We start from the raw sequence: 22,615 nt of genomic DNA, 5'->3' as shown, positions 1-22,615 counted from the left end.
TGTTGAGCACTGTGGTCCAGAAGAGGAGCATCCTAGAAGAAGGAAACAGCAGGATCACAGTGAAGGAGGGCAGAGTGCGGGCCTCTCTCTTCATACCGCCCAGTGAGTGTCCCCAGAACAGGGGATCAGGGTCCCTGGGTGTGACATGGAGGTTCCCTGGTGTGAAAGGGAATCAGGGTCACCATGTGTGCCATGGGGGATAGGGATCACCGGGGGTAACAGGGTTTCGGGGTCACCAGGTGTGCAATGAGGAATTGGGGTCCCTGGGTGTGCCATGGGGGACTGAGGTCCCCAGGTGTGACATGGAGGAACATCAGGTGCCCCTGGTGTGAAATGGTGGATCATCGGGGTCCCTTGGTGTGGCATAGAGGGACATTAGGGTTCCCAGGTGTGACATGGAGGAATATGGGGGTCACTGGGTATGACAGCATAATATAGAGGAGCCATCAGATCAGGGTCACTGGGTATGACATAGAGGAGTTTTTAACCCCTTCCCTTTTTATTTTTTTTGGGGGGGCGCAAGTAGCTGGTCTTGCCTAGGGCGTAAAATAGTCTAGCACCGGCCCTGAGCGGGGGTTTACTGTAAATAGAATAAGGGAGGGTTAAAACCCCTGTAAGGTTTATTTTTGCCACCCGTGTCCTGTTGCTATCTATGTTCATAGCCAAAACAGAAAGTGCAAAGAAAACTCTGTAAATTAAGAAAATGTGGAAAGAGGTTTTTATTCTAGCTTCCTGTTGCTTAAGGACAACAAATTAACAGAAATTGAGCTACAACAAGAGAAACCTTACCCCAGAAGCCAAAACTGGGAAAAAAGTTTTGGCTAAGTTCCACTTTGATTTTGTAACCAAAGGGCAGTGAGTTTGAGTTCAGAGAATTTGGGGTAATATATATGTTTTATGTTGGACCCAGTATATATGTTTTTTGAGTGATGTGGTGTCCATTATTCTGCAGGTTTCTGTTTGACAAGAACCTTAAAATCCGTGTTTCACAGATTGTACAGTGATGTCCACATAATCCGATAGTTAATATGTAATGTTTGAATTCTAGCTAGATAATGCTTGACAGGTCAAACATCCATTTTGGCCATTCATCAAAATTCTGAAAAGAGCTGACCAAAGTCTGAACTCGATTAGCAAATTGTAGAGCAGTCATGTTTCACCTTCAGTCACCGGCTGACCCCCGTCTCCAATATATCGAAGAATCCTATATTTTGCAATGCCATGTGAAAGCATTACAGTTCTCATTGCACCATTACATTCTTGTGAAAGAAAAACAAAAAAAAAAAAAAACAGCACAAGGTTATTTTCCCAGAATTAAAGTGGAACTTTATTCAGAAGCTCCAGTCATATTTAAAAAAAAAAAAAAAAAAAAAAAAAAAAGAAATGATAGAAGTCAGCAGCTACAAAAATCGTAGTTGGTGACTTTCAATAAACAGACACTCATCTGTCCCAGGATCTAGCGCTGCACTCATCTAAACTGCTTTCTCTATCCCTTTGTGGTCCCCAGCGGCGGCTTCCTAACTGTGGGCACCCGGCTGTGACAGCTTGCAGCTTCATAGCTGAGTGCCCACTGAGAGCCGTGCAGTACATTGGGAATGTTCCTGCAGTCTTCTGGGACCTGTGGCGTGTCCCATAAGACTGGAGGGATGGTGGAGGGGAACTGTCAAAACCAGGTACTCGCCCCCCCCCCCCCATCCAAAAAAAGGGCATTTCCTATAGAGGAGTGAGGGAGGAGGCCTTAACCACTTGCCGACTGCCGCACGACTATATACAGCGGCAGTCAGCCCCTCACAGGCAAAGTGACGTAGGGGTACGTCACTAGCCTGTGAGGCTCTGGTGAGCGCGCGCGCGCCTCCGAATGCGCGCTCCCACCGGGCACTCGCGATCGTCCTTTACACACCATGGAGAAAGGCAGGCGGCTAATGTAAACAAAGCCGCCTGTCCTTCTTCCCTGTGTAAGAATGGTGATCATACGGTTCTGCTATGTAGGACCGTTGATCACTGTTCTTACAGCTCAAGCCACAGCCAATCATAGTTAGAAACACACCCCTAGGGACACACTTAACCCCTCCCTCTCAAAAAAAGTTAACCCCTTCACTGCCAGTGTCATTTTTACAGTAACAGTGCATATGTATAGCACTGATTACTGTAGTAATGTCACTGGTAACCCCAAAAGTGTCAAAAATGTCAGTCAAGGGTCCGATCTGTCCGCCGCAATGTCGCAGTACCGCAAAAAAAATCGCAGATCGCCGCCATTACGCGTTAAAAAAAAAACAACAAAAATGACAAAAATCTTTCCCTTAGTTAGTAAACACAATAACTTTTGCGCAAACCAATCATAATACGCTTTTTGCGATATTTTTGGTAAAAAAAAAAAATGTAGCATAAAACAAATTGGCCTAAAATTTAAAAAAAATTTGATTTTTACATTTTTTTTTTTGGGGAATTTCATATAACAAAATGTGAAAAATATTGTTATTTTTGCAAAATTGACGCTCTTTTTTTGTTTATAGCGCATGATCAAAAAATCGCACAGGTGATGAAATACCACCAAAAGAAAGCTCTGTTTGTGGGAAAAAAAGGACGTCAAATTTGTTTAGGTACAGTGTCGCACGACAGCGCAATTGTCCGTTAAAATCATGCAGGGCCGAATCGCAAAATAGGCCTTGGTCAGTAAGGGGGTAAAATCTTCCGGGGCTTAAGTGGTTAAAGCAGAACTTCTCGCTTTGGGTGAAGCTCTTAGGCTCCTTTCACACACTCCGTCCGTTGGACGGAGTCCGTTTTTCTCAGCGGGGAATCGAGCCGCCGATCCCCCGCTGAGCAGCAGGAGGACAGCTGTGTCTCCGCGCTGTGTGCGGAGACACAGCTGACAGTTCCCCATGCATCTCTATGGGGGAAATCGGATGTCAACGGACCATCAGTCCGTTCTCACCCGATCCCATCCGATCCGATCCGCTGGACGGATGGAAAATAGGGTTTCCATCCGTCCAGATTTGACGGATCGGGTCGGATGTCAGCGGACATGTCTCCGCTGACATCCGATGCCCCATAGGAATGCATGGGGGGACCGTTCAGATCCGCCAAAAAAACGGACAGGCGGATCTGAACGGTCCGCCTGTGTGAAAGGGGCCTTAAGGTCCTGATAGAATACTTCATGCATTTCCCATGCAGTACCACTCTGCTGCACTGAAGTCTCAAGCAGTGCTATCAACCCTGTCCTTTGTAAACCATAGAACACCTTTGCGTTTTGCTCACTATGAAATGTTTCTACATACTTTTTGATTAAACTTCAATTAGACTTTAAGGGCTACATAAAGTGGACCTTAAAGCCCAACTCTGTGTAAAAAAAAAAAAAAAAAAAAAAAAAGGTTTCCCAAGCTGTAAAGGCAGGCCTTGGTCAACTGCTCGTTTCGTCTATGGGAGAGGAGAAAGCTTATGCTCACCCAATCTTTCATTCCACCATAAAATGGTGCTCTGCTATGATCCAGTGGTGGACTGGTCTATGGAGTCTGCTCTAGGCTTGATGACATCAGGAACAGTCAACAATTCAAGACCGCTGAAGTGTGGGGGTGTGCTGGACCGGTCTTGTGCCGGGAGAATCAGAGTATTAGGTAGGTAAATTTCCTTTCTCCTCCCCCCTAGACAAAAATGAGCAGCTGACCCCGGCAGTGTGGGTACATTCCCAGTGCATGAGAAAACTTGCTGCTTTACTTTAAAACCTTGCAGTTGATTTTCATCTGATTACATGTTTTTATGCTCCTTTTTTACCGGCTTAGGAGGCTAAAGTTCTATTTACAGAAGAAAAATGTTGCTGAATCCAGTCATTTCAAAGTTGGCAGGGAAGAGGGTAGTACTGGCCAGTGCATCTCCACGGAGACAAGATATACTTTCCAATGTGGTATGTAAATTGTGATTGATATTTTACTACACCATAAAATGTACCAAAACAAATCTGACAACTTTGTAGTATTTTTTCTCTGTAATGTGATTTGGAAAAAAAAAATGACATTGACCTGCTAACAGTGTTTTAGCGTCAAATTTTGATTTATTTTAAGTCATAGGTTTTTGTTTTTTTTAATGTATTCTTTATTTTCATTTTCAAGTAGGAAATGTCCATACAGACAAATAGGAAACAATAAAAGGAGAGCAGACCTTATGGTATACATGAGTATGACTGGACACCAGAGTTGTATAAAGAACTCAAAACCCATACTTGAGTAAAAGTACAAGTGCTCGATCAAAAAGTGACTTGAGTAGAAGTACTAAAGTATTCAACATTTTTTGTACTTAAAGTATTGCAAGTAGTTTTTTTTTTTTTAATTTTGCTACTCAAGTACTGAAAGTAAAAGTACCAGTAGTTTTGAAAAAAAAATTGCTACTCAAGTACTGAAAGTAAAAGTACAAGTACTGTGTTATGTAGTTATTAACCGGTTGCCGACCGCCGCACGACTATATACTGCGGCGGTCAGCCCCGTCCAGGCAGAGTGACGTATCGGTACGTCACTCGCCTGTCTCTGACTTGCGAGCCTATCGTGGGCGGGCGCGCGCCCGCCGCGGCTCGTTCACAGACAAGTCAGTGCGTGTGACCGGCGGACTCGATGTCCGCCAGTCACACTGCGATCGCTCCTGTGAAGGGAGAAAGACAGAGCGGCTTGTGTAAACAAGCTGCCTGTCAGTTCTCCCTGTGTAAAAGTGAAGATCTGTCCGTTCTACTATGTAGAACGGTTGATCTTTGCTTTTACACCAATAGGAATGTCCCTGCACAGTTAGAATCACGCCCCTAGGACACACTTAACCCCTCCCTGTCCAATAAAGTTAACCCCTTCCCTGCCAGTGTCATTTTTGCAGTAACAGTGCATATGTATAGCACTGATTACTGCAGTAATGTCACTGGTACCCCCAAAAGTGTCAAAAATGTCAGTCAAGGGTCCGATCTGTCCGCCGCAATGTCGCAGTACCGAAAAAAAATCGCAGATCGCCGCCATTACGCGTTAAAAAAAAAAAACACCAAAAATGACAAAAATCTTTCCCTTTGTTAGTAAACGCGATAACTTTTGCGCAAACCAATCAAAATACGCTTTTTGCGATTTTTTTTTTTTTTTTACCAAACATAGGTAGCATAAAACAAATTGGCCGAAAAATGTTAAAAAATTTAGATTTTTACTTTTTTTTTTGGGGAATTTCATATAAAAAAATGTGAAAAATATTGTTATTTTTGCAAAATTTACGCTCTTTTTTTTGTTTATAGCGCGTGATCAAAAAATCGCACAGGTGATCAAATACCACCAAAAGAAAGCTCTGTTTGTGGGAAAAAAAGGACGTCAAATTCGTTTAGGTACAGCGTCGCACGACCGCGCAATTGTCCGTTAAAGTCACGCAGTAAAAAATCACAAAAAAACCCCTGGTCCTTTAGCAGCCAAATCCTCCGGGGCTTAAGTGGTTAAAGAAAGAAGTCAAAAGTTTGAACATCATATTGTTTTTTATTATTTCAAATGCAGCTTTTATTTATACATAAAGTAGCTTTTATTTTCTTATGCTCTGATAATACACATGTTTTGAGATTCATGAAACCTGCCATCTACTGTTCTGGCAGTGGTAATTTTTATAATAGTAACGAGTAACTATGCAGCAAAAAAAAAAAAAAAATATCGGAGCAGAAGTATTGAAATCATCGAAAAAATGTAGTAAAGTAAAAGTGGAAGTAGGAGAAAAAAATTCTACTCTAGGAAAGTACAGATACCACCTTTCGGTACTTAAGTACAGTAGTGAAGTAGTTCTACTTGGTTACTATACATCTCTGCTGGACACACACAAAATGTTGCACCAAACAGTACATAACATCGTCTAAGAACTGAGCTGAAAGACACATTATGCATGGGAGCTATGGTGCTCAATATTGCTCTAACAGCGTGAAACTGCAACAGTGGCAATTTGCTCAATGCAGGAATGAGGGCACCGTCATAAACTCAGACTAAATAACACCATAAGGAAAAAGTCAGGAAAAATAAAAACAAAACAATGATAATATCAGCGTGTCAGATCGGATCATACATCACACAAGAACAATAAGCTCAAAAAGGAAGGCCCTCTCAAAGTGCATATCAATATATAAACATTTCAAAAATAACATCACCTAACCCTACAGAGAAGGGTAAGAGCCAAAGGCAGTACATCCTCAGGGCTAAGAGACTTCAGACCGGATGTGAGGCCGTCAAGGTGCTAGAGGTATAATAAATCCAAGTGACCCAAATCGCAAAGAACTGGTCATGACAGCCCTTACATGTCACCATCCATTCCTCGGCCTCCATTATTCGCCAAACAAATCCATTCCGCTCGGCAAGGAATTTGGAACTTCTTCCAATAAATTGGAATCGGGCATTTTGCTGCGTTCAGGAGATGAGGCAGAACAGATTGACGATAGTGGCTAAGAGGAATGGAGAGCACATGAAGTAAAAACTGCAGTGACGAGTCAGGCAAGTCAATGTCTAGGATCAATTTAATTTGAGCCCCAATATCTTGCTAAAAAGGCCTCAACTTGGGACATTCTCACCTTCCTCTCAGGAAGGTACCATGGTGACTGCAGCCCATCCAGCAAGTGTCTGATAAGGACAGGTAGATCTTCGCTCATTTAGAAAGAACTCAATACCAGCGGGTAAGAAAAATAAAGCTGTTTTCTTGTATCCACAGAACTGAAATGTTTGAGACTGTATGGGGATCGAGTTCAATCTCTGAAAAAAACATGCTGCAAGTCTCTCTCCCATTCCATTATATATACAGGTTTTCTGGCGGGCTGAAGCATTCCAAACAACACTGATATGGAGTGAGGAACCGGGGAACTCGACATGCAAAGTCACTTGAAGGGTGTTAAAGTGGACGGTGGGCCAATGTTGTCTATAGCGCCAGACATCAAATGGAAAACGACCATATTGTTCACGCAGCATGTCCAGGGAGAGTAGACCCTACTCTTGAACAAATCTACCACATCTCACCTCACCGTCCACCATCCATGTCCACAAAAAAGGGAGATGCTCCCCTGGAATGAACCAGGGGAAACCCCTAGGGGAGCTAAAGGAGAGACAGTAGGGTATAGAAGCCCCTGCTTCTTAATAGAGTTCTATAAATCTAAGGCATGAGGAGTGGTAGGAGATGAGAAGCTAGAAAGCCCACCTTCTGCTTACAAGCAAGCCAATGCGCATGGGAAAGATTTTGGCCTGCCAAAAATTTCTCAAGAGAGACCCACAATTTTTCCTTCACATGATGGTGCCAATCCAATATCCAATGCAATAGCCTCATAGTATAGACATATGGAGGGGGCGCCCATGGCACCCTGTCACTTAGAGCGCTGGAGGATGCTGAGAGCCAGACGTGATCGCTGCTTATGCCAAATGTAACCGAGGAACAAGACTGTTGGGGCTCGAGAAAGAAGACCTGGGCAAAGGGATGGGCACCATTTGCAATTAAAAAAGGATCCTAGGTAATATATTAAATTTCAATATATTGGCCCGGACCATCCAAGGAAAAATAAGCATGGTTCCAATTTGTCAGATTCAACTGTATGGTGGTAAGTAAGGGAGCATAATTACAAGAATATAGTTGGGAACAATGGGTAGGAAGGCGAATAGGCAGGTAACTCAATGAATCATGGCACCAGGTGAAAGAGGAGTTTTGCAACTGGGTACTCTCCCCCTGAGGGTTTGAGATTGGTAAGATCTAAGACTTACTGTAGTTAATTTTGAAGTTGGAAAGCTGGTGGTAACCCTGCAATTCCACCATGATATTGGGGAGAGAAATGAATGGGTCAGTCACAAAAAACAGCACGTCATCCCCATAAGCGGAGAGTTTGTGTTCCGTAGTACCTACCCAAACTCCCCGTATGTCAGGTTTTAGGCGGATCTCGTTGAGTAGGGGTTCAAGGGTAAGGGCAAAGATAAGTGGGGAAAGGGGGCACGCCTGCCTCATTCTGTTTCAAATTGGGAAAGTACTGGAGAGGACTCCATTTATCTTAACATGTGCCTCCGGAGTGTTGTAAAGTACCACGATCCATAGAAGCATGTAGGGGTCTAGTCCCAATCTATTAGACACTACATGGAGATATGTCCAATCCACCCTGTCTAATGCCTTTTTGGCATCGGTGGAAAGCAGTAGACAGGATGGATGATCATCACACGAACATGCCCAGTGAATATTCTGAATCGAATGTTGGAGTTATCCCAGGCCTTCCTTCCTGTGCTCTGGGTGGTTTGAGGAGGCCTGTAGTGCTGCACAGTGCTCTGGATGGTCTCCGGATGCCTGTAAGGCACATAGTGCCCTGGACGGTGGTCTGAGGTGGCCTGTAATGCTGCACAGTGCTCTGGGTGGTTTGAGGAGGCCTGGAAAATGCTGCACAGTACTCTGGATGGTCTCCGGATGCCTGTAAGGCACATAGTGCCCTGGACGGTGGTCTGAGGTGGCCTGTAATGCTGCACAGTGCTCTGGGTGGTTTGAGGAGGCCTGGAAAATGCTGCACAGTGCTCTGGATGGTCTCCAGGGGCCTGTAATGCACATAGTGCCCTGGACGGTGGTCTGAGGAGGCCTTTAATGCTGCACATGTAATGCTGTGCCTTTTGAAGACAAACTGCATTTCTTTTCCACCTATGTGGTGGCTACACTGCCATGTCTCCCTGGAGGCCCAGATTCTGGTAAGACCACTTCATATGCAAGGAATCATTGGACATGATTTTTGAAGCATCAGTAGTAGTCTGAAACATCAGATTAAATCCACTTGTGCATGGTGCACTCCGTGATCGGAAGTTCAGTGATGTACAATGAAGAGGGATCTCCTAAAAGGGAAGTGTACAGCTAGTTATGTGGAGCCAGAAGGAAAAAACTGGCTTAAAGAATTCCAGGTCACACTCTAGGCATGTGATGTAACGCTCTCCACCCCTTCCAGTTAGAGAACGCTTTGCATTTATTGAGACAATGCAAAGCATTCTCTGAATGGCGCCTGTGTTAAGCTGGCAGCCTCCTGTATTTACAATGCAGCAGGGCAGCACCTCGACGTGGGACTCGGAAAATATTTCATATCACAGTAGTGTGTTCTAGTGATTTCCAGCTTTCAGAGGGAACCTACCGATGTGGTATATGCTTAGTTATATTGGTCCTAGGTGGACTATGTAAAAACGTCCATACCTGATATTCTTTAATAATGCTTTAATATTTTTCATAGGAATAGTTAACTTTAATGATTTTATGGTTTAAATACATTTTTTTTATCTTGTAATGGAATGACATATCTTGGCTCTAAAAAATATACATTTTTTTCCCCCTTCCAATTTTTACTATACACAGGGTCTTCGCTTTGAAGTGGTTCCATCATGGTTCAAAGAAACTCTTGATAAGTCTTTGTTTTCTGCTCCACAAGAATATGCTGTTGAAACCGCCAAGCAAAAGGCACTGGAAGTTGCAAGGAGAATGCACATGGTTAGTTTGATGCTTTGGTATTTTGTTCTCAGGTAGAATGTAATTGTTTAAAGGAAGCACTTCAGCATTGATGTTACTTGGCACAGCCATGGTTGCATTACCAACTCCTGGAAGCAGTTAGCGTTTGTCCTCACTGGGTTCTCTTTCTGGAATACCAGTCAAATCATATCATCAGAATAGGAAAGTATAGACATCTTTTCTTTCACAGTGTAGTTAAAATATTATTAGAATGGGGGTGGGAGCAGGTTTACGTATAGTTAAGTATAGTTAGGAGTTGACTGGTATACTACTTTAACCACTTCAGCTCCGGAAGGTTTACCCCCCTCCCCCTTCATGACCATTCTTTGCGATACAGCGCTGCGTTACTTTGACTGACAATTGCACAGTCATGTAACGCTGTACCCAAATAAACTTTATGTCCCCTTTTTTTTTTAACAAATCGAGCTTTCTTTTGGTGGTAGTTTATCACCTCTGCAGATTTTTTTTTTGCGCTAAAAAAGACTGACTGGCTCCCGCTGTGTCAAATCACAGTGGCAGCGGGACGCTGGTGTCACGTTTGCACGCGTCCTAGACCCGGAAGTGTCTGATCACGCACTAGCTACGTGATCTGGCACAGAGGGGCCTCCCTGCTGCAGTATATCTGCATGGGGCAGTTGATAAAGGGGTTAGCAGAGCTCCACTCAAAAGGAAAAGATCCACTTTAAGCCTCCCACCCCTTTTTTGTTAAATGCCACTTTTGGGAAGGGGTTTTGAGCTGGTACCTGATTTTGAAGGGTACCCGCTCCCACTTTTGCTCCAGCCACCCGCTACTTTATAGGAAATGCTTTTTTTTTTGGGGGGGGGGGGGTACCTGATTTTGACAGTTCTCCTCCCCCTCCCTGCAGTCTTCTGGGACATGTGACGGGCCCCAGAAGACTGCGGGATGCCCACAGTTGAAGTGCCGGGGACAAGGGACAGGAGGTGAAATTGGCTGGGGTGAGCCCATCACTGGATCAAGGAGCATGTGGCTGTTTATTAAAAGCTAGCAGCTACAGTTTTTTTGTAGCTGCTGACTTCTATTTTTACACAGGAGACTGGAGCTTCTCTTTAAGGACGAAGTAAACTCCTTCTTTTTTTTTCCCTGCAAAGTAAATGCATAATGTGTTAGTATGCATACATACTAGCACATTATGTGACACCTGCAACGAAGCCCACATTGTCCCTGCTGCCGCCTACATCCATCTTCGCCCGTCTTCCCTCCGGGTCTGCGGCCTCCGGCATGCCGGAGCTGCGTGACGTCACTCCCGCACATGCGCGCGGGAGCCGCAGGTCACGGCACAGGGCTCTGAAGAAACGGCACAGGCGGCCATTTCTTCAAAACTCTAGCGCAGATGACGTCATCGGCTGCATGCAATGTAAGATATTTGCAGCACCTATAGGTAAGCCTTCTTATAGGCTTTCCTATAGGTAAAAGTTATCAAAGTGGGTTTACAGCCACTTTAAGTTTTCATTTTATTAATATCATGTGTTTATATTGTAAAAAAGGTTTAAAGCGAAGCTCCAGCCCCCCCACCAAAAAATTAAGTTAGCAGCTACAAATACTGTAGCTGCTGACTTTTAATATTAGGACACCTACCTACCTGCCCAGGGTTCCTGCGATGTCAGCACCCCAGCCGATTTTTCAATCTGCTCTCGGGTGCTGCCACCACCGACATTCCTTGTAAGGGAAATCGCAGCCAGTTCCCTACTGTGAATGCACCATGCACGCTGCACTTTGTGAATGGCCTGGCGACAGGGGAAGGAGGAGAAGGTCCGAACTTCTGGGGGACTTTGCCAAAGTGAGGTCACCTGGAAGTGGGGGGGCTTTTGGGTGGAGCTCTGCTTTAATTTACAAATTGGCATCTATTATATGGTTCATATGTGACAGGCGTTTACTTGATCAAATATAATTATAAAATCTATGAAACAAATTAAGCTGATGTGTTTAGTATTCAGCATAATAGGTTATGAACATGCTATGAAGCATTATGGATGGCCTGTAAAATTTTAGTTTTTAAAATTGTCTCCCTGTTACACACATTAAGCGTTAAAATGATTTCTAATTTGTTTCCTGTTCTTTACTATTAACTGGAATCATAAAAATAAAAAGGCAAAACATTTTCCTTTTTCTAAGGTAGGATTGCTGTTAGGAACCACTAAACATACCATAAAGATACATATTTTACTGTCATTACATTTTTTTTTTATTTTTTTATTTAGAAGCACCGCAAAACCCCAGATATTGTCATTGGAGCAGATACTATTGTGGTGAGTAAGCCATTAAATTTAAAAATCTTTTATTTTTTTCAAATTGTTGTAGTCAATAAAAGGTCTATTTAGCTGAGCAGAAAGGTTATTGGTATACATTATATTTACTCAAAAATGTTAAGTTAAGTGGGGAAATTGTGAGTGCCAGACATCTTTACTGTGAATTAGAACTACAGGCAAAACTTTTTTTTTTAAATTTTGGATAGAGTAAGGGAGGGTTATAACCCCTGTCAGATTTTTTTTCACCATCTGTGTCCCATTGTTGAGATTTCCTCACTTCCTGTCCCATAGCCAAAGAGGAAGTGAGAGGAAATCCCTGCAAATTAATGGAATTCCTTGGGGACCCCCAGGTCACCAGAACTAGTGTCCTCGTTGGAAGATTTTCCTCTCTATTACTTTTCTTGGGACAACCCAAAATTTGGCATTTTCTATTACTTTCGCTTTCAATAACGGTAAACAGGACAAATAGGGGGGGTGAATCTCCCTAACAAAGGCACAGACAGCGATAAAAACTGACAAGCATTGTAATCCCTCTCCACTCTATCCAAAACTAAAAAAAAAAAAAAAAAGTTTTGCATTTAGTTATACTTTAAAGCATTGTAATCCCTTTCCACTCTATCCAAAACTGAAAAAAAAAAAAAAAAAAGTTTTGCATTTAGTTATACTTTAAGTTGGAAGGAGTTTTTATTGCAGTCTGTATATTCATTTGGATATTTTTGTTCACTTTTTTCCTGGGGACCACACAAGATGTAAGGTGAATCCAACTAAAGGCTGCCATACACATCCCTAATTTCATCCGTTTCCTGCTGAATTTTCTGAAATTCAAGATGTGTGTCCCTATCGGCACCACCGAGCTCAACAAAAGTCTATAGTTCGGTTGACTTTTGTTGTAGAAGCTGTATGGAAAATTGTTGGCTTAACAGTTGACAACTGTCGCAATACAATAGATGGCAAGGGAGATTGTCCTTCCGCACTGTTTATTGTGGATGGAGGAAGCTGTTGGATTTCTTTTGTTCATCTTTTGAGCTGAATGAAAGAAGACTATGCGTACAATCAGGTCCATAAATATTGGGACATCGACACAATTCTAATCTTTTTGGCTCTATACACCACCACAATGGATTTGAAATAAAACAAACTGCAGACTTTCAGCTTTAATTTGAGGGTATTTACATCCAAATCAGGTGAACGGTGTAGGAATTACAACAGTTTGTATATGTGCCTCCCACTTTTTAAGGGACCAAAAGTAATGGGACAGATTAACAATCATAAATCAAACTTTCACTTTTTAATACTTGGTTGCAAATCCTTTGCAGTTAATTACAGCCTGAAGTCTGGAATGCATAGACATCACCAGATGCTGGGTTTCATCCCTGGTGATGCTCTGCCAGGCCTCTACTGCAACTGTCTTCAGTTCCCGCTTGTTCTTGGGGCATTTTCTCTTCAGTTTTGTCTTCAGCAAGTGAAATGCATGCTCAATCGGATTCAGGTCAGGTGATTGACTTGGCCATTGCATAACATTCCACTTCTTTCTCTTAAAAAAACTCTTTGGTTGCTTTCGCAGTATGCTTCGGGTCAATGTCCATCTGCACTGTGCAGCGCCGTCCAATGAGTTCTGAAGCATTTGGCTGAATATGAGCAGATAATATTGCCCGAAACACTTCAGAATTCATCCTTCTGCTTTTGTCAGCAGTCACATCATCAATAAATACAAGAGAACCAGTTCAACTGGCAGCCATACATGCCCACGCCATGACACAACCATCACCCTGCTTCCCTGATGAGGTTGTAGGCTTTGGATCATGAGCAGTTCCTTTCCTTCTCTATACTCTTCTTTTCCCATCACTCTGGTACAAGTTGATCTTGGTCTCATCTGTCCGCAGGATGTTGTTCCAGAACTGTGAAGGCTTTTTTAGATATTGTTTGGCAAACTCTAATCTGGCTTTCCTGTTTTTGAGGCTCACCAATGGTTTACATCTTGTGGTGAAGTTGATTTTGACACACATACACCTACCCCCTGGAGAGTGTTCTTGATCTGGCCAACTGTTGTGAAGGGTGTTTTTTTCACCAGGGAAAGAATTCTTCGGTCATCCACCACAGTTGTTTTCTGTGGTCTTCTAGGTCTTTGGTGTTGCTGAGCTCACCGGTGCGTTCTTTCTTTTTAAGGATGTTCCAAACAGTTGATTTGGCCACACCTAATGGTTTTTGCTATCTCTCTGATGGTTTGTTTTGTTTTTTTCAGCCTAATGATGGCTTGCTTCACTGATAGTGACAGCTCTTTGGATCTCATATTGAGAGTTGACAGCAACAGATTCCAAATGAAAATAGCACACTTCAAATGAACTCTGAAACTATTATCTGCTCCTTGTAAATGGGATAATGAGGGAATAACACACACCTTGACATGGAACAGCTGAGCAGCCATTGTCCCATTACTTTTGGTCCCTTAAAATAGTGGGAGGTTTTGAAAAAAAAAAAGTGGGAGGCACATATACAAACTGTTGTAATTCCTACACCTTTCACCTGATTTGGATGTAAATACCCTCAAATTTAAGCTGAAAGTCTGCAGTTAAAGCACATCTTGTTTGTTTCATTTCAAATCCATTGCGGTGGTGTATAGAGCCAAAAAGATTAGAATTGTGTTGATGTCCCAATATTTATGGACCTGACTGTATATAGCCAGCTGAATAGGTTCACAGGCACCAGTATAAAAATGACAGAAGTTCTAAGCTTTATCAACCCTGCTTAACCAAAGGGCTTCTATCAACCCTGCTGGAGTTTTACTTCTGCTAGAATAGAATTCTACTACTGTCTATGTTCATATTGAAGATATTGTCCTCTCTGCCTGTCCTGGTGATTTCTCAAGAATTAAAATCCCTTCAATGGAATCACAGACAGCACTAAAATCTCGGGAGAGGTCCTGATTCTACCCACTCTATCAAAAAGAAATGAAAAAGTTTTAGATACTGTGGGGCTTTAGTTTTACCAAGTGCCTTAATATAATTTACCCTACACAGCCTCATTGGCATTTACATTTAGCAATTGACTGCAGGGATTCTGCAAATATCCATACTTTTCTCCCATCTCTAACATGCTTAGTCTTTTGTTCTAGGCTGTTTCCCTGACTGTATTATAACATGTGGTGTCATAGTCAAATTACAGTAATTTGCTAATTAGGGACTGGTTCACGTTTGTATTTTTGGCGCATATATTGTATGTGAATTTTGAAGAATAGTGTGCGAATTGTGATGTCATTTTTGACTCATTTACACTAGAAATCCCACTTAGTACAAAGTGGCTAGTGCACATCTCTGTGCTGCAGCATAACAAATGAAAAAATGAATATTTGTGTGCACTTATGAGCTTTAAATGACCACTTTACCTTTAAATAACGCTGCCGGAATCCATCTTTTCACCATCCCTAGCTAAAATGTTTTAAGTACATACAGTGATATAAAAAGGTTTACACGCCTCTTTTAAAATGTCAGGTTTCTGTGATATAAAAAAATGAGAGAGAGAAATAATTTCAGAACTTTTTCTGCCTTTAATGTGACCTATAACTTGTACTCAGTTGAACAAAAAACTGAAATATTTTAGGTGGAGGGAAGTAAAAATAAAAAGCTAAAATATTATGGTTGCATATGTGTGCACACCCTTAAACTTAATACTTTGTTGAAGCACCTTTTGATTTTATTACAGCACTCAGTCTTTTTTGGGTATGAGTCTATCAGCATGGCACATCTTGCCTTGGCAATATTTGCTCACTCTTCTTTGCAAAAACACTCCAAATCTGTCAGATTGCATGGGCATCTTCTTTACACAGCCCTCTTCAGATCACCCCACAGATTTTCAATGGGATTCAGGTCTGGGCTCTGCCTGGGCCATTCCAAAACAGTAATCTTCTGGTGAAGCCATTCCTTTGTTGATTTGGATGTATGCTTTGGGTCCTTGTAATTCTAAAAGATGAAGTTCCTCTTAATGTTCAGCTTTCTAGCAGAAGCCTGAAGGTTTTGTGCCAATATTGGCTGGTATTTGAAACTGTTCATAATTGCCTCTACCTTGACTAAGGCCCCTGTTCCTAGCTGAAGAAAAGCAGCCTCAAAGCATGATGCTGCCACCACCATGCTTCACTGTGGGTATTGTGTTCTTTTGGTGATGTGCAGTGTTGTTTTTGCGCCAAAAATATCTTTTAGAATTATGGCCAAAAAATTCAACCTTGGTTTCATCAGACCATAACACATTTCCCACTTACTTTTGGGAGACTTCAGATGTGTTTTTGCAAAATTTGTCCAGGCTTGGATGTTTTCCTAAGAAAAGGCTTCCGTCTTGCCCCTCTACTACATAGCCCAGACATATGAAGAATACGGAAGATTGTTATCACACGTACCACACAGCCAGTACTTGCCAGATATTCCTGCAGCTCCTTTAATGTTGTTGTAGGCCCCTTGGCAGCCTTCCTGACCAGTTTTTTTTTTTAATTAAACACTTTATTGAAAGTTTTATAAGCATACAAGTAAGGTTACAAAAAGTGTACAAAAATCCAAGACCAAGTGGTAACAAACAACCTTAGTTGGACAATAACAGGTACCGAATGACATGTAATATATGGCTAGTAAACAGGTGAAGGTCAGTTGGGGAAAACACAAAAGCGAACAGCGAGAAGAAACCCAGGAATAGGGCAAGATGTTCGTGGAAAGCAGCGCTCGAGTACCAGTAAGTGTCTGAACTGAATGCTATATTTCTCCTATTAGAAAAGTGAACCCCTGGAACCCCTCGGCCGGGTTACGGTCGAGAAGCGGATCCTGCAAATGGAACCAGAGGGGCCCCCGGGCACACGATCGGGGGGTCGAGCACCCCCAAGGGGAGCACACTGTGCCCAAGACCCCGAGCATGCACCAGAGGAGGTTGAATGAGGACCAGCCTAGGGGCACAACGAGCGGGGAGGGGGGGGGTTATGCCAATAATTAAGCCAGGGAGGGCTGGTACACAGGTAAGGGCAAATGGTAAACTGGTATATCCTCTTACCAAGGTACTCCAATGTTATAGGAGGTAAGGGGGAGGTAGAAGGGGAGGACGTTGGAATAAGGATGACGAGACAAGGACAATACAATGGGAAAGGAGGAGAAAGAAAAGAGAGAAAAAAAAGGGGGGGGAGAGGAAAAGGGAAAGGAAGAAGAAGAAAGAAAGAGAGAGAGGAAAAAAAAAAAAAGGGGGGGGGGAAAGAACATTGAGAGCCCGCCACATCCATGGCGAAAAGAAGGGGACGCAGCCAATTAGCCTATTTAGTCTGAAGCTCCCATTAATTCGCCATATTTGGAGGAAAGGGAAAAATGAACCCACGTGCTGTAAAATTTGGCAGGGGAGTCGTGGGGTTCCTGACCAGTTTTCTTCTCGTCTTTTCATCAATTTTGGAGGGACATCCAGTTCTTGGTAATGCCACTGTTGTGCCATATTTTATCCATTTGATGATGACGGTCTTCACTGTGTTCCATGGTATATCTAATGTTCTGGATATTCTTTTGTACCCTTCTCCTGACTGATACCTTTTAACAATGAGATCCCTATGATGCTTTGGAAGCTCTCTGCGGACCATGGCTTTTACTGTAGGATGCGGCTGAGAAAATTTCAGGAAAGCCCTACTAGAACAGCTGATCTTTGTGTGGGGTTAATTAGAGACAGTTTAAATTATAATGGCAGATGTGTACTGACTCCTATTTAACATGAGTTTGAATGTGATTGCTTAATTCTGAACATCCCCAGTTATAAGAGGGTGTGCACACGTATGCAACCACAAGATTTCAGTTTGTTTTTCAATTGAGTTGTACAGTTTATAGGTCACATTAAAGGTGGAAAAAGTTCTGAAATGATTTATATTTGTCTCATTTTTTTACATAACAGAAACCTGACATTTTACCAGGGGTGTGTAGACTTTTTATATCCATTGTAGCGGTATAGGAAGGAGGATTAGAGGAGTACAGCTTAGGGAAAGTGGATTTAGGCAAAAATAATAGTTTAGGCAGGTTCATTGGAATGAATTGTAAATGCACAAAACTGTTGATATGAGTTTAAAAATGCAAAAACTACATTGAAAATTAATATTCAGAATTTTTTTTTCTCAGATTGCTTAGCAAATAAAGAAAAACAGTGGAAATCAACACACACAAAATGCATGTGATAACACAGAATATTGAATGTACATAGTAATGAGATGAGAAATATATTTTTCAGGTCATCTTCCTGGGCATTATCTGATAATATGCTCCTCCCTCCTTAAAACCGGAAACGCATCATCTAGCGTAATATAAAAATGACACATATCTCTGTGCCTCAGTTCATTGTGTTTCCTCGGTATCAACTGGAGTGTCACATGTTTGTTTTCACTCAAGCAGGGCTGTCATGCTTGTTGTTGCAGGAGCCTTATCCCACTCTAAACTCACTCATCCATGTCTTCATGGACCTTTCTTTTTGCACTGGTGTGCAGTCATATTGGAACAGGAAGGGGTCATCCCCAAACTTTTCTCACAAAGTTGGAAGCATGAAATTGTCCAAAATGTCTTGGTATGTTGACGCCTTAAGAGTTCCCTTCACTGGAACTAAGGGGCCTAGCCCAATGCCTGAAAGACAACCCCACACCATAATCCCCTCTCCACCATATGATTTGGACAAGTGCACAAAGCAAGGTCCATAAAGACATAGTTGACATAGTCTGAGTGAGTTTACGGTGGAGGAACACAGAGTCCTGACCTAAACCAGATCGAACACCTTAGGGATGAATTGGAGCTGAGACTATGAGCCAGGCCTTGACGACCAACATCCCATAGAGACACTCCTAATCCTTTTAGACAGCCTTTCCAGAAGAGTTGAAGCTGTTATAGCTGCAAAGGATGGGCCAACTCAATACTGAACCATACAGACTAAGACTGGGATGCCACTAAAGTTCATGTGCGTGTAAAGGCAGGCGCCCCAATACTTTTGGCAGTATAGTGTATGTGGAATCTTGTTTTCAGGAAAATATTTTGGGCCAGAACTGGAGTCAGTCTGTGACAGATTAGCGAACAGAAAAAAGGGGTTCCCCTTACCCAAGAAAAAATACATACGCTCCTCAGGGGACATTTCATTACTCCTGACAGACGAAGACAAGGCAGCAGGCATGCCAACATCATTGGAAGAACTTCTAGCACAAAATTATATTTTATTTGTCCCCCCCAGAGAGAAAGGTAAGGGGTTTTATTCTCATATTTTTGGCAGGAGAAAGCCATAAAGAAAATCCTGACTTTTTTGGTTTTCAATAATTTTTTTATTGAAACGTTTTTTGGCATGCGATGGTGAAAAACGATGCAAAACTGTAGAGGTATAGCCATATGGCATCCAGAAAAAACAAGAAACACAATGTCATCTAATAGGAAAAAACGCATTATCATAAAGAGCCCACAGCCATTTAAACCTGGATCTTTTAAAGTATGTCTCACGCGCATTGTCTTTTATAAATAGAAAATAAATTCTATAATATGAGGCAGGTTGGTAGGGTTAATGAGAGAAAACGCCTGTCTTGTCCATCGAATTAGAGAAAACCAAAAGTTGAGTGCACTAGCTGCACCAAAAAAACCCTCATGGACTTTAAAGACAGACCTGAATATATAAAATATTGAAGTTTATTCGTTAAAACAATAAATAGCAAAAACGTACACAAATATAAAAAAATTACATGGACAGAATTTCTTGAACAATGACATAATAGAAATATGGCATAGACATGGCCATCCGTAGTGAACCATCCGATTAACAGCCATAAGTTATGCAGAAGATAAAAAGAAAAGGTGCCTCTAAGTGCAGTAGGCTCTGAGTATTTATTAGGTTAAAAGTATAAAAGCACTCACATTTGGTAAATGTGACATGGGCATAGCAAAGATCTGTCTGGAGTCTTCCTATCCGCTGTCCTGAGTGGTTGCAGTGAGGACATCCGGTGATCCGCTTCCTGTAGATGCGTCCTTTCGTCTTTGTCTCAGCCTGGTCGGCATGAGATTTCCTGAAGGCAGGGTGTGGACGCAGCGGCTGGTGTCCAATAGAGCGAGTGGTGGGCGGTTACATGTTTCGGAGCTCAGCTCCTTCGTCAGACACCTGACATGTTTCGGACTATTGTATTGAAGTCCTTCTTCAGAGGTGCGATAGTGGGTATTATTTACTTCTAGGACATAAATGTGTTGTAATTATTAACATGGTTATGTTTATTACAAAGTATATTATATATAGAAACTAGTATAACCCAAAATTGGTAATCCATAGTAGTATCATAATAAACGTGTTACAAAGGCTAGATTGTACTTACAAATTTCAACAATTGCATTCTATATCATCCCTGAATGCCAGTCGTTCATCGCTGAATTGGAATACCAAAAAAGAGGATACTCCCTTATGTTTTTGAATCAACTAGAGAACTGACCACGGTGTGCTCACCTGCTTATTGTGGTCAGTTTTTATTAGGAAAGCAGAGGGACTGGCAGTAACACCAGGAATTTCACATGAAGGAAGCATACAAAGAAAACAGGATACTTTCTCATAAAAGTACATAGTACAGCAGGCCCATTTCAGGAATATGAAGTGTTAAGGTAACAAACGCTTAAAAACGTAATACACACAGGCCAAATAGCAATCAGCTGACATTCGACTCGTGTACTGCAGTCGATCCGACTGAAGCTCTGGTCGTTCAGTTGGCTTCTGGCGAAGGAGTATTACCGAAAAAGGTCCCCCCCTGTCAGAACACAATAGATCAGCAAGGGAGATCTCTGTACTAACGTTGGCTAGTTGGTACAGCAGCTCCTCCTGAGCTGTATTTTTTTTTTTTTTTTTTTTTCGTTCAGCCCTGCTTTTAAAAGGAAAAAAAAAAACTACTGGTGTATACTAGGCTTTATGCATTCCCCCAACAAGTCTGATCCCAAAGGTAATCCAAAAGATTGAGAAAGGGAAAGCAACAGTCAATTCTGATTGTACCCTGCTAGCTGCAGGGGGCATGGTTTACACACTTGCTAAGAATGACCATACAAACTCACATTCCCGCTGACACTCAAAAAAGATCTTGAGGGCCAGCAACTCGCCCTCATCTGAAGATCCTAAAACGTTTTCAGCTTTAATCCTGAAAGGATGATATTAAAGAACAAAGGATTTTCGGACAAGGTCATCAACACACTGCTCTCCAGCAGCAAAAAAATAACACAGGCCATTTCTGAAAAAGTCAAGCCTGGAGTAAAGAACATGATCATGAGAGGAGACCACTTTTTCCCACCATCCTACAGTTCCTAGAAGTAGGGGCAGATAATAAATTATCGCACAACACCTTCAAAGCGCAGGTTTCAGGGTTGTCCTGATTTCTATGTGTCAAATTGGCAGAAGAGCCACTGACAAGGAGGTTTCTTTGCTCCATAGCCAGAACAAAACCTCCCTTCTCAAGAAACTTTCCACCCTGGGACCTATCCACAGTCTTACAAAGTTTTCTTAGAGCCCTTTTTGAACCTATGAAAGACTGTTCCAAAAATGCTCACCCTCAAAACTGTTTTACTAGTATCCTTGGTGTCAGCACAAAGGGTAAGCAAAATCCAAGTACTTTCCATTATAGAGCCTTACATGATCTTCTTGGACAAGATAGTCCTTGTTCAAAGTGTTTATTAGTAAGCAAAAGACAAAAAACACTCCTGAAAATAGTCCTTGCTCAAAGTGTTTATTAGTAAGCAAAAGACAAAAAACACTCCTGAAAAGAAACCATATCACATAAGAAATGTGTCTACATAGGAGAGCGCACAAGGATGAGCGCAGGAATTGTACACAAAGGAGAGTGACCATAATAACAATGACAACAGGTACAAACCAAGAATGAACCATCAGGCTCCGGATAAAGGACAAGATAGTCCTAAGTTTGAACCCAGCTTTCTTACCTAATGTACCCTCAATGTTCCCCAGGTCTGAAAGATGTCCTCGTATCTTCATTCTGTGGAAATCCTACCAGCAACAAAAAAGAAACAATTCTATAAACCGGATGTTTAGTGCCGGTTCACACTGAAACGGCATGACTTTTGGGGTGACCTGTGAAGTCGCGTGCCCTGCGACTTCGGCACGACTTGCACGGACTTCATAAAATGAATGTCTATGCAAGTCGTTCCAGGTCGCCCCGAAGTAGTACAGGACCCTTTTTCTAAGTCGGAGCGACTTGTCTCGCTCCTATTAGAATGGTTCCTGTAGCAGTCAATGGACCGCGACTGTGCGTGACTTGTCAGGCTGACCAAGTCACCTGACAAGTCGTACTAGTGTGAATGGAGACTTAGAGATGTATCATAGTCTACTTGGAAAAAACAAAAGGCTTGAGAAAGCCATCGGTGATGTTTGTCTTCTTTTCTTCACCCAACAAAGGCCACAAGGCCTCCAAAATCACTATTCCTAAATGGATCAACAAGCCATAATACATGCTTATTAATCTCAAAACCTGGTACCTCCAAGAGGGTCACTATCTATTTCACTAGAGCTTGGGCATCTTCATATGCAGAAAAAGCAGGAATAACGCCTGACCAGATCTGCATGGTCAAGTTTAAAAACCGTTTTGAGGCATTGCAGGTTAGACTTTCTATGCAGTCAAAACCAATCTTTTGGTAGAAAGGCCTTTCAGGTTATGTTGGTCCACCGTCCCCCCCCACCCCAATTAAGTAACTCTTGTCAATTCTTTTAGATGCTGCCCTGGAAGATTACTTGAGAAAAAGTTAGGTACCTGGTAACTCACTTTCTTGGAATCTTTCAGGGCAGCTCCGCTACACGGCCCTACTTCTTCCATGTGGTTGGTATTTGGTAATTTTTAAAAGTTTATATGCTTTCATGTTACAGATTTTTA

At 42.2% G+C, this 22,615-nt stretch overlaps 1 protein-coding gene across 1 annotated transcript in view; it reads left to right on the top strand.

Moving 5' to 3' along the window:
* The first annotated feature begins 3,772 nt into the window (after positions 1 to 3,772).
* The window catches only part of ASMTL (acetylserotonin O-methyltransferase like), an 89,964-nt gene continuing 71,121 nt past the window's right edge, over positions 3,773 to 22,615 (top strand). Inside the window, exons 1-3 of the mRNA XM_082246864.1 lie at positions 3,773 to 3,898; positions 9,328 to 9,459; positions 11,698 to 11,745. Of these exons, the coding sequence (XP_082102990.1) occupies positions 3,806 to 3,898; positions 9,328 to 9,459; positions 11,698 to 11,745 (273 nt within the window). The 5' untranslated portion in view covers positions 3,773 to 3,805. The remainder of the gene's footprint in view (positions 3,899 to 9,327; positions 9,460 to 11,697; positions 11,746 to 22,615) is intronic.

The sequence above is a fragment of the Pelophylax lessonae genome, assembly GCF_965119305.1.
Source record: "Pelophylax lessonae genome assembly, chromosome: 2".
Classification (NCBI taxonomy): Eukaryota; Metazoa; Chordata; class Amphibia; order Anura; family Ranidae; genus Pelophylax; species Pelophylax lessonae.
This window is presented reverse-complemented; position numbering and strand designations above follow the sequence as displayed.